The sequence below is a fragment of the Rutilus rutilus genome (assembly GCF_951802725.1).
Source record: "Rutilus rutilus genome assembly, chromosome: 21".
Classification (NCBI taxonomy): domain Eukaryota; kingdom Metazoa; phylum Chordata; class Actinopteri; order Cypriniformes; family Leuciscidae; genus Rutilus; species Rutilus rutilus.
The window spans coordinates 11776187-11788127 of record NC_140226.1 but is presented as its reverse complement, the minus strand read 5'-3'; the positions used below and the strand labels follow the sequence as shown (position 1 = coordinate 11788127).

Genomic DNA, 11941 nt, shown 5'->3' with positions numbered 1-11941 from the left:
GTATTTCTCAACCACGCGTAAGCTGATCTCAATACAGTGGCCACTATTAGGGGCTGGCCAATTTAATTGTAGAATAAAACATCTTTTTCCTGATATGACTCAATCTTTTGTGAATGTCCATCACGCTTAGCGTTTTGCCAAACGTACTATTAATTTTAGTATTTGGTGCATCTAACTTTCTTGTGTCATTTTTAAATATATAAAAAGTGTAGCCCATTGAAACTATACAAAGTAATGAATGTTAGGTGAAAAGGTTTGGAATGCACTCAGACATACACACTTTCTTTCGCTTTGCATGTCTCAGAGAAGAGGAAATATAACTGCACTGAGACCAAATACTTCATATGTAACTGTGTATTAAAGTTATGAAGTTTGTATATACTGGAATAATGCTTCACTTCGATTGCATTTCAGAGAGGTATTCAATTTAATAATTGAGGGTGTCTGCTAATACAAATAAAACTTTTCTAAAATGAAACTGAGTAAATATGGATTTCTTTTCTTTCAACAACTAAAGGTGGTGAAAAAAATAAACCTGTACATAAATTCTAAGAGCAAATAGACAGCCTCTCCTCCACTGGGTACCAATGCTGGATATTTATGCCCAATGCAGCAGTGGTTCAGAAGATTTAAAGGGGGGAAAAAAATCCTCTTGTAAATTAATAATCTAATAAAACAAGAAAACAATCATATTTGCCACTCTCAGACAAAACCAGCAACATTTATACAGTAAGGTTCTTTGAAAAGCTGGTGAGAAGGTGCGATCATCATTCAAACTCTAGCACAGCCACAGTTAAGTCTGTCGATGCTTTGAACGTACAATTTCTTCACCGATTCACAAAAATATTTGGCAATGTACACTGAATAAAGTTGACTGGTGTCTACAGTATAATGTGAGCTACAAAAGATCAAAAATGTAAAAGTAGTTCACTACACTCTTCCATCCTGCAAGAAAACTACACAAAAATGTTGTTTCTGAGGAACACTCTGTTTTCTACTTTATTCAGTATGAGCAGTCAGATGAAAACTTCCCTTTATTTCCCCCAACAGGCAAGTTGACAAGTAATGTGGGTGACAGTAATAGGGTGTTTGCATAGTTCTAACCACCCCCACATCCACCAGATCTCAGCGCTGCCCGGTGTAGGCGCGGAACCAGGACGTGACGGAGGCGGCCGCGGAGGAGATCATGCCCCCTGCATTGCCAACTGGCTGGGAAGCCTGCATGCCACTCTGGGAAAGATCCATAGGCTGGGAGGGGATGTCACAGAAGCGAGGGCTTGGAACCGTCTCCCAGTCTGTGCCCAAGTCTGTTTCTTCATCCGTCACTGCCTCGTCTCCGCTCTCCTCCACAGGTCCAGCCTCCTCTGGTTCCACAAACTCCATAGAGTCTTCCAAGTCAGCGCTCACCTCAAACGGCCCCGTTCTATGCAGTGAACAAGAGTGTGAAAAGCTGACATGCACTAATATTCATACTACTCATTTTTTATTCCTGTGATGGCAAAGCTGAATTTTCAGCAGCCATTCCTCCAGTCTTCAGTAGCTATTTTTCCACCAAAAGTTGCGAATTTAACTTATTGCACCAAAATTTGCAAATAAAGTAGCGTTTCCATCCCATGGAAGTTGCCGCAATCGAGGAAGAAACTGTAGCTCTTTTTTCCTCCATCATAAATGAGTTGCACCTCAGAGGGCACAAATGAAATGCAATAAATGCTGTCATGTTATCTTGTGTTTGGATGCCTGGTATTTGTGAATGCAAATCATGCGAGACACTTCTGGGAGGCCATTATACCAAATCATTTTGATGACAGCCTTTGGCTCAGGCGTTTCAGAATGATCAAACCAACATTTGAGATGCTGTGCGATGTGATTGGTCAGCTGGTTAGTGCAGTTATCCAATCACATCCTCAGTTTGAGGCAAAGCCACATGAGTTTTTTGAGTTTTTTGTTTACATTCAGTAAATGTGTTCCCGTCATAGTTTATGTGCATGTCTTGGCGGATACAAAAATGTATCCACCTCAATTGAGTGCATACGTTTTTTATGCGCGTTTAAAATCAGTGTCAAATAACTAGGGTGGGACCTGATTTTAATATCTATTAGAATTTGATCATGAATAGTGGGCTATAACATACATGGGCAATCTGAAAGTACACTGTTCTCACTAAGAAATAGGTCAATGTAATTTCTCACCTGCCAAGGTTCTTGTTTGCTGGAGACACTAGAAACATGATATTCCTCAAAGTGTGGTGAGGATGAAGCAGCTCGCTGTCAACATGCTAAGAAGAGAGTATAAACATGAGCTATGTGCAGAATATGACTTCTCAGATCAGACTCAGCGTGTTCTCAGCTTTTACCTGTGAGAAGCAGAGGTGCAGGATGTTGGTGTTGAGCTTGTTTACGGCACGGGTGAATCGGTAGCGAGTCAGATTATCTCCGCAGAACTCGCTGCAGAGAAAATAGAAATACAGGACTCATCAGACGTCTCTGAGCTGAACCAACCCTAAAAATGAAACTTAAATACTGAAGATTTTTCTGTCACATTCTTGTGTAAAAATACAGATGCTTTGAGGTTTTTAACTGAAGGTTTGACAATAAACATGCGGCTGTAACCTGTTGCACAACTTTTTCGGAAGGTTGACATCCAGAATATGAGACAGGATATTGACGAGCTGTGTGGCATAACAGAGGGCGGCACTGATGGTGTGTGCCGGGTTGATGTGGTCCAACTCTACACAAAAAATAAAGAAAACACTTTACAATAAGGTTTCAGTTGTTAACATTTGTTAACATCAGTTAACATGAGCTAACATAATACTTATAAAGCATTTATCAATCTTAACTAATGTTAATCTCAATGTTTACTAATATACATTTAAGATCAAACGTTGTTTATTAACATTAGTTAATGTACTGTGAAATACCATGAATATGTTAGTTCATGTTAGTTAATGTTTAAAAACAAATGAGACCTTACTGTAAAGTGTTACCAAAATAATGATTTCAAAACAACATATTAATAAATCAGACATTTTTCCTTTTAAAAAATGACTTCTATAATGTCACAAATAAGCATGCCAAAGATAGTGTGCTGACTTATGAGATTAATTAAATGTTTAGATGTTTACAGTTTTATAAATCAAATCCATACTGTACTCTTCTTAAACCTAAAGTCATTTCCAGTCTTTGTATAATGAAATACAATTATCACTGAAATTCAACATGTCTAAAGCATGGTAAGAGCATGGTAAGAATATGGTTGGTGGATTGTGGCATTATACTGTATTTGTTATACATTTTATTTTATTTCCTATAAAGAGGAACTGAAAGCATTTAAAATGAAATGATAAAAATAAAAGGATAAAAATACAAAGAACTCAAAAACAGATTGAGATTAACTGGGTTAACTAACACGGCACTGAGAAATAACATTTGGTTGGTTGGTGTTTTAACACCACCAACTAAGTAACAAGTTGAAAAACCTATATTTTAAAGTTTGCTTTGGATAAAAACTGTTTAATGCAGTTACAGTATTAATGCAGTATTTTAAAAGTGTCTGAGAAACAGAGATGTGACAGTGATGATCTGTGAATTCTGTACCTGGCCCCTGGTTCCCACTCTTCTCCTCCACCCAGCTGTAATAGGCTGAGCAGTCTCCATTACTGGGAAGTGTGACGTGTGGCCCAGTGATGCTGATGCTCGTCTCTCCGTTCTGATCGTCCCAGATCCAGCGGCCTGAGTGATAGGTGGTTCGCCTCGCCTCTGCGAGTTCACTGACGGTGCTGGAGGTCAGAGCAAGGTCATACTCAGCCACGACAGGATCCGCTGGGTCCCTGAAGGATGCAAACACTTGAGATGATGACGCATTCAAAAACTGGCCTAAAGAGTTTAGCTCTTGATCTATCAATGCCAAGTGATAGTAAGCCAATTACAGTGACCCAGGAGCAACCGAATGAAATAATGTGTCCACCTCAAAGGACAAATTCATAAGCGAGAATTCAGTACGGCTATTTGAGGTTATGGTGGGTATATCTGGAGGAAAAAAAATATACAATATTGTTTAAAAGTTTAGGGTCAGGAAGATTTTTTTAATGTTTTTGAAAGAAGTATCTTGTGCTCACCAAGACTGCATTTATTTGATCAAAAATATAGAACAAATATTTAGATTGTGAAAAATTACAATTTAAAAGAACTGTTTTCTATTTTAATACATTTCAGAGTCAGAAACTCCAGTCTTCAGTGTCACATGAGCCTTCAGAAATCATTCTAATATGCTGATATATAAAATATACTTTTTTGTAACAAGGCAAATATCTTTACTGTCACTTTTGAACAATTTAATGCGTTCTTGCTGAATAAAAGTATTAATTTATAAAAAAGTATTAATCCCTTAAAAAAAAACGTACTGACGCCAAGCTTTAAACAGTAGTGTATTATTTGCAATATATATTAAGCCAATAAATTAAGATATAGGCTACCGTTATTAGCAGCACTGAGGTAGATTCAGCTCTCGTCATGTCAGATAATTAATACGCTGTTAATACAGGGTCAGATGCCAAAAGCTCGGTCGGTTTTTGCTTTCACTTTCAGGGAATAATTGACTGTGGTTAGAGAATCCTTCACTGGCATAAATCTGAGTGATATCCAGGGGCTCGCCTTTTGGGGGAAATATTTCTATGCGACGCAACATTTTTCTTCATCACCAACTCCATCTTTGCTCACACAATTCTCATTTCCCATGATAATAAAATGAAGAAAGTAAGTAAATAAATAAATAAATGAGTAAATAAGTACTATGGAGCATATCGCTAACTCTACTCCTACTAGTTTACTTGTTTTGGTCAAAATCTGCAGTAGTATTGACCATTCCAGACATTCCAATACATTCATCCCCATGTATTGTATGCTTATGCATATATTTTGATGTTGATCAGAGTATATTTCTGCTCTGACCTGCTGCCCTGCTTCTCCTCCTGGATGTTGAAGATGTGAGTGGTGAGCTCCAGGATGTGCTCCCTCCGCACCTCAGCCAGGGCACCCAGCCTCCCCTGCAGCTCTTTGGATCTCTTCTCCAGGAGCTCGCCCAGACGTTGGTTGTGCCGCTTAATTTTGTCCCTCTTTTCCTGATGTCGGCTGGCCCTGCGCTGCAGCCGCTGCCCTTCCTCCTGGGAACGCAACAACAGCTCCCTACCTAAAGTCAAGAAAAAGAAACAGTAATGACATCAAACAACAGACGGCTATTTTATTATTATTATTATTCAGCCTTTTTCTACTTAAAGGACAAGAGAGAACTTACATACAGTTGTGGTCATAATTATTGGCACCCCTGGTAAATATGATCAAAGATGGCTGTAAAAATAAATCTGCACTGTTTATCCTTTTAATCTTTCATTCAAAAAATGTGCAAAAATCTAACCTTTCATTGAAGTAAACAAATTAAAAGTGGGGGGGGGGGGGGGGGGATCACATTATCAAATAAATGTTTTTCTCCAAGTTGGACACAATTACTGGCACCCCTAGACTTTTTTTACAAGTAAAATATCTCTAAGTATATTCCCATTCATTTTTTAGCACACCAGGGTAACTAGGAACATGAAATTGTCCAGCCATGACTGCCATCACAATGAGTAAAACCAAAGAATATAGTTGTGATGTGCAGCACAAGATTGTCGAGCTTCACAAAATAGAAAGTGGCTGAAAGAAAATAGCTAAAGCACTGAAAATCCCCAATAATTAACAGGGCAATAATTAAGAAGTTCCAATCAACTAAAGATGTTACGAATCTGCCTGGAAGAGGACGTGTGTCTATATCATCCTAATGCACGGTGAGGAGGAGAGTTTGAGTCTCTACCCTCCTAGGATCACAGATGGAGAATTGCAGAGATTAGTTGAGTCTTGGGGTCAGAAAAAAAAATAATTCAAACAACCCCTACATCACCTCAAACTGTTTGGAGGGTTTCAAGAGAAATCCTCCTCGCTCATCCAAAAACAAACTCCAGCATATTTAGTTGTCAGACACGACTGGAACTTCAAAAGGGATCTGGTTTTATGGTTGGATGAAACTAAAAAAAAAGAGCTTTTGCCAGTAAACCCACACGATGAGTTTGGTGCAACAGGGATAAAAAGTACCCGATGCCCACGGTTAAATATACTGCTGGATCTTTAATGTTGTGGGCTTATTTTTTTGCTGGAGGTCCTGGATATCTTGTTCAGATACATGATATTATGGATTCTAGCAAATACCAACAGATAAAAAAAAAAAAAAACCTGACGGCCTCTGCTAGAAATCTGATAATGGGTCGTGGTTGGATCTTCCATCAGGACAATGATCCAAACCAAACATCAAAATCAACACAAAAATGTGTCAAAATGAAGCTTCTGCAATGGCAGTCCCCTGAACTGAAACCTTTAGAAGACGAGTCGGGTGAACTGAAGAGAAGCACCGCCAACATGGATCTGGGAATCTGAAGGATCTGGAGAGATTCTGTATGAAGGAATGGTCTCTGATCTCCGGTATGCTCTGATCAGGCATTATAGGAGAAAACTCAGAGCTGTTATCTTGGCAAAAGGTGGTTGAAAAAAGTATTGAATAAAAGGCCAACAATTTTTATGGCCAATGTGTTTTGGAGAAAAACATTTATTTCATAATGTGATTTCCCCCCCACTTTCATTTCTTTTACTTTAATGAAATTTTTGATAAAAAAAAAAAAAAAAAAATCACAAGGATAAACAATACAGATTTATTTTACAGCCATATTTGATCATATTTATCAGGGGTGCCAAAAATTCAGAACACAACTGTATGAGTACCTAGCCTGACTACGTCAGACTTCGTACTTCCGCTCAATTTCAGTTTACTTCTGTACTCAGTCTGAGATATCGACCTGTCTTTCAGTTTTCCTCCGGCCTCAAAACAGCCGGCCAATCAACGAACAGAGGGCGGGCTGAGAGCCGTGACGTAGACGCTGATTGTACCGTGGATGCGTAGTTTTACTTCACATAATCTGCAAAAGTCGTTCACAGACATGTTCAGTCCGGTATTTCGCTCGATGGTTTTGTTTCCGCATCATACATGTGTTTACAGTTGAAGTTCAATGCGGCTGAGTCGGCGCATAACACACTTCTTAACCAAACGTTATGTGTCTGGCTTACGGGTAACCAATGATTTTAAACTTCAGACAAGCGCCCCCCGCGAGAAAGAAAACGCTTTTCTATTACGCCCTTCCAGACTCTGTCTACAAAGCAAAGCGAAGTAGCAGAGTTTGGTATTACCAGGCTAATGAGTACCACAGCTCAATGTGATTTTGGCATGTTTACACACTTTTGTCATGGGATCATTTTTATTGTGATACACACCACTCTTGACTTCTTCATTGCTAGTGCAGATGGCCTCTTTGAGTTGTTGGATCTTCATCCTGCATGACATGATTTTCCACTTCTGTGTTAAACAAAACACAGCCATGATGCTGAGAAATAGCTTAAAAACAGGTTTATATCTTTTATCATCTTTCAACTTTAAATTTGAGCACTTAAAACATGAACAAAAATACTTACAAGCTGGTCTGCCTCGACTTTCTTGTCCATGGCTTTGATGACTCTGAAACAAAAGGTTAAATTCAGTCATTCAGACTTGAGTATTATCAGTGGACAATGTTGGATTGTGCACCAAATGATGCTGATATATCATACCTCTGTTGAAGATTCTCCTTTTCATTTTTCAGCTTCTGGAGTCTTTCAAGCTTTTCTGAATACCTGTTAGCAGAAATACAAAAAAAGAAATAGTGAGAATAGACAGAATATTCCACAACAAGAAAGTTAATATATATATATATATATATATATATATATATACACACACACACACACACACACACACACACACACAAACGCTTAAGTTAATAAAGATACGGTCACATTTGGTAACATACATGACTCAGCTAAACCTTGGTCAACACGTTTGACATGTCAAATATTGCCACAAAGCTCCTTTACAAAACTTAAATAAGCCATGACAACACTTTTAATTACGGATTTAAAACATATTTAAATAGCCACGCCACTGACATCTGACAAGAAATGAAAGAGACAGCTGAAACGTGTGCCTCTTTGTTTGTCTGACAGTTTGTTTACATTATTAGCAGTTAGCATGTTAGCATGCTTGGGCCATGAATTAGCTAAATACTATTACAGGTGTCTTCACAGAACTCATCTAAACCCCGAAAACACTTAAAATCAAGGGGAAACGTGAGCTTAAAATAAAAAGATGCGAAAGGGATAATACTGAAAAATGTTAGCATGCTAAACTGTATTAGCATAGATCGTAAATAATAAAGAGGAAAAAAAGAAATAAAAACACACCTCTCCGGATTTCTCCCGTCAAAATACACGAAATCCCCGTTCTGAATGCACCGGGCGCAAGTCAGTCTGCGTCTGGCGGTGTTGCAGAGCGGACATCTCTCCACGGCAACAAACAGCCCCTCTGCATCATCCAGCGCCTCCACCATGACCGCGGCAGCAGCGCCAGCGCACGCCGGCTGAATGTGCTGCAGAGGCGGATGGGGTCGTGCGGGCGCCCGGGCCTCTGATCCAGACTCTGGGTGCTCTTCACCAGGCCCCGAAGACCGGGGTTCGCCTGATAAGGTACAAGCCATGATGATACAGGCACTATGAAGAATAAAAGTTAGACTTACATGATTTGTGGTTTAAAATATTAAAATAAAACTCTGGTCCTAAGGTCTCTATAACAAGCTGTGTGTGATGGCTGTCTGCCCTACGTACCATATGACGTATGTTTGTGTATGTGCTGTCACGTGTGTGCTGTGTGGTGGTGGGGGAAACATTTATCATAACCATACTTGAATCTAAAATGTTTCTTGAGCACCAAATCAGCATATTAGATTGATTTGTCAAGGCTCATGTGACACTGAAGACTGGGGTAATGATGTTGAATATTCAGCTTTGTCCAGGAATACATTTTATTTTTTTAAATAGATTCAAATAGAAAAGAGTTATTTAAAATTGTAATAATATTTCACAATATTACTGTTTTTAATGTATTTTTTATCAAATAAAAGCAGCCTTGGTGAGCATTATAAACTCTTTCAAAAACACTAAATCACACACACATGAATAGTATCCAAAAGAGAAGTGTTCAAGTTTATTTACCTGCATCAGCAAGAAGCAGTTCAACATGTACAATAGGGACAAAACATAGTCATAACTGAAGAGGATACTTTATGTCTCCATTCGAGAGTCCACATAGGGCAAAGCTGAATATTTTAACAAAACATTTGCTCTTTACAGTACACTTTTAGGTTGCTCTGTTATCTCAGCAACCCTCACTAATGCAGACATTACAAAGTAAACAAAGACAATAAACAAAGTGCAATAACAAAAGTTAGATTGAAATATTGCATTCAAACCTTTGAAGTACCACTAACACATACGAAGCACATCATTATAGTATAGACAAATATTCACATTACATGCAGTGCTTCTACTGCTTCCTGAACCCTTTCAGGATGGGGTAAATATTTTCAAAGGCTTCATAGATCTCTGCCCGCTCTTTCGCACCTAAAATCATAATAACATAAAAATAGATTTACAAAATTATTTCAATGCAGGGCCGCCAAATATGTTTTTAAGAATGCACTAAGTTAGATTGCGCTAGAGAATTACCTGTGAGAACAACTTTTCCAGATACAAAAATCAGCAGCACAATACGTGGCTTCACCATGCGATATATCAAACCAGGAAACAACTCCGGCTCATAGCTGTAGGGGAAAAATGGTTGACTGCTTAAAGACAGATGTTACGATGTAGTCAAGTCATATAATATTGTGGGCCAGTAACCATCAAACTCATTTATGACAGACAGACGCCCGTCCAGACCTGCTGAACTGCTGGTGAGTGAGGACCAGGCCTTCTAAGCGTATAGGAAAGCAGACATCACAACTTCCAACCATGTTTTGGATTTTGAAGTCAAGGAATTTGGCAGGGAAACCGAGTTTCTGTACCACCCGGGCATATTTCCGTGCAGCAAGGCGAGATTGCTCCTCACTACTTGGAAAGATAAACAAAGGAAAAGGAAAATATAGGGTAAAAGACACTGACATGTGAGACCATTTCTGAGCTAAGTGTGACAGACAAGTTTTACAGCCGTACTACCCTAATGCATCATAGTTAGGAGTTTTGAATATATATATTATGTATACCTCTTGGCTCCAGTGCAGACCATTTTTCCAGAGCTGAAAATGAGAGCGGTAGTTCTTGGTTCACGGATCCTCATTATAACTGCAGCAAAACGCTATACATAAGAAAAATTTGGAGTTATGATAGTGAAAATACCTGGAACAGTTTATCAAAGAAATTGTGCACCCAAACATGAAAATTCTGTGTGTGTCAACAGAGTAAACAATGACAGAATTTACAGGAACTGAAAGCTACATAATGTTTGTCTATGATTTAATACAGTTCTATACAGGGTTGTACATATAAACTTCAGTAGGAAAGTACCTTTGGGTTGTATTCAGCATTTCGAGCTTGAAGTGCAATGGATTTGAGATCCAGAGGACAAGCAAGATTCACTGTTGACACAATATTCCTGTGTATTATCAAAAACTGGTTTGGAAAATATAGACTGGCATTGGTCAACAGAGGCATTTCTCACTAAAATCTAGCATCCAGTGGCGGGTGGTTCAAAAAGTAATCACTCTTTACATGTGCAAAGGTAACTTACTACAGACATTTATTTTGGTAAAATTATGGAGTCAAAATATTTTACAGCCTTTTCTGCAACGCTTGAAAAAGCTCTAGGCCTATATGATGCCATAAGTTAGATGTTAAAAAGAATCTCGAATACACACTCTTCATATTTTCCCTATATAATGTCTTACTGTAATTGTGGGATGATGCCTGAACTCTCGGTCACTGGGGTCATGGGGGTCATGGGAGTCATGGGAGTCATCGGGAGACTGAACTGTGAGGTGTTTTTGGCAAAATTACTGGTGTCAGTATCTGCCTCTGTCGACTCTCTCGGTGGACAGTCGGTGTAAACGCCACTGTCCTCATTCCTGCTGTCATTCTCAGCCTGTGGCGGCTCATCTTGAGTGCTCAGTTCATCAGGTAAGAAGCTCAGGTCCAAGTCCTCAGTGAGATCTTTCTCCTGAGAGGTTAAAGAGGACAGGAAAGAGGAATCCTGGAGCTGAGAAGCAGGACCCTGTAGGCCCAGATCCCCCTCAAAGATGTAATCAGATGAACCCTTAGAAGAACAAAAAGAAGAAGTGAGAAATACATTAATGACGTCTATTCAATCAATTCAGTTTAACAGACATTTTATTGTTAGGGAGGACCAATATTTTCATAATGTAAATTACTCATCTTAAATGTATGACTAACATAGCAATATATAATTTGTCTGTTCATTAATTTCTGTAACATATCACATGTATTTATTAATGTATTTCTTTCATATGTGTCATTATACATTTTCTTATTTATAATTGCTTCATTTATGTAACATGTGCACCACGCTAATATTATGTTTTCAGCTAACAAATTATACTCACAACACAAGCATTTCAGCATTTCATTTTACAACTTACAAGAGTATGGTCAAAGTAATTTTCGAGGGCTGCCTCCTCATCCATGTTCCTTATGGTCCATTGGAAGAAAACGGATTTCCATAAAGTAAAGTTCCCCAGTCTCAGTGTTTCTGTAGCTGTGAATGTGATCTAATTGGCATCAAGTGTGGAGCTACTCACAGAGGCGTGACAAATCATGCCATCAAAACTGAGGAGTTAGTTCTTTCTAGTAAGCTCAAATAAAATATTTTTGTAATAAAACAACACACTTACTAATTTTTTGGCTTTTTGCGCTAACAGAAAATAACAACTTGAAAATACAAACATTTTCATGCAACGCAGTCTCCGGCCAGTAGAGGGAGA

The 11941-nt window shown here is 38.6% G+C and overlaps 2 protein-coding genes across 3 annotated transcripts; both read right to left on the bottom strand.

The window, feature by feature from the left end:
• Window positions 1–408: 408 nt before the first annotated feature.
• Window positions 409–8807, bottom strand: atg14 (autophagy related 14). Its single transcript, XM_084393096.1, has 11 exons — window positions 8775–8807; window positions 8355–8660; window positions 7686–7748; window positions 7551–7593; window positions 7353–7434; window positions 4950–5187; window positions 3597–3829; window positions 2610–2727; window positions 2354–2444; window positions 2190–2275; window positions 409–1423 (listed from the first exon to the last, which is right to left on the bottom strand). The coding sequence occupies exons 2-11, from the start codon at window positions 8645–8647 to the stop codon at window positions 1126–1128; spliced, it is 1545 nt and encodes a 514-aa protein (XP_084249222.1). The 5' UTR covers window positions 8648–8660; window positions 8775–8807; the 3' UTR covers window positions 409–1125.
• Window positions 8808–9125: 318 nt separating this feature from the next.
• Window positions 9126–11913, bottom strand: tbpl2 (TATA box binding protein like 2). 2 transcript variants are annotated; one of them, XM_084392626.1, is made up of 7 exons: window positions 11600–11913; window positions 10892–11256; window positions 10512–10599; window positions 10211–10302; window positions 9888–10058; window positions 9675–9769; window positions 9126–9569 (listed from the first exon to the last, which is right to left on the bottom strand). In XM_084392626.1, the coding sequence occupies exons 1-7, from the start codon at window positions 11642–11644 to the stop codon at window positions 9493–9495; spliced, it is 933 nt and encodes a 310-aa protein (XP_084248752.1). In that variant the 5' UTR covers window positions 11645–11913; the 3' UTR covers window positions 9126–9492. The 2 variants fall into 2 exon arrangements, with proteins under 2 accessions (XP_084248752.1, XP_084248753.1); XM_084392627.1 differs by having other exon boundaries at window positions 9128–9569; window positions 9888–10055; window positions 11600–11702.
• Window positions 11914–11941: the final 28 nt, after the last annotated feature.

What these genes read in the sequence shown, in the direction of transcription:
- tbpl2 (XM_084392626.1), bottom strand. Translation starts at nt 11,644, where the DNA reads ATGGATGAGGAGGCAGCCCTCGAAAATTACTTTGACCATACTCTT. An exon ending in ATGCTGAATACAACCCAAAG is followed by an intron (nt 10,303 to 10,511) that starts GTACTTTCCTAC and finishes TCTTATGTATAG; the next exon opens with CGTTTTGCTGCAGTTATAAT. An exon ending in GTCTGCACTGGAGCCAAGAG is followed by an intron (nt 10,059 to 10,210) that starts GTATACATAATA and finishes TATCTTTCCAAG; the next exon opens with TAGTGAGGAGCAATCTCGCC.
- atg14 (XM_084393096.1), bottom strand. Translation starts at nt 8,647, where the DNA reads ATGGCTTGTACCTTATCAGGCGAACCCCGGTCTTCGGGGCCTGGTGAA. An exon ending in CAATGAAGAAGTCAAGAGTG is followed by an intron (nt 5,188 to 7,352) that starts GTGTGTATCACA and finishes TCTTGACTTTAG; the next exon opens with GTAGGGAGCTGTTGTTGCGT. An exon ending in CCGAAAAAGTTGTGCAACAG is followed by an intron (nt 2,445 to 2,609) that starts GTTACAGCCGCA and finishes TTTTCTCTGCAG; the next exon opens with CGAGTTCTGCGGAGATAATC.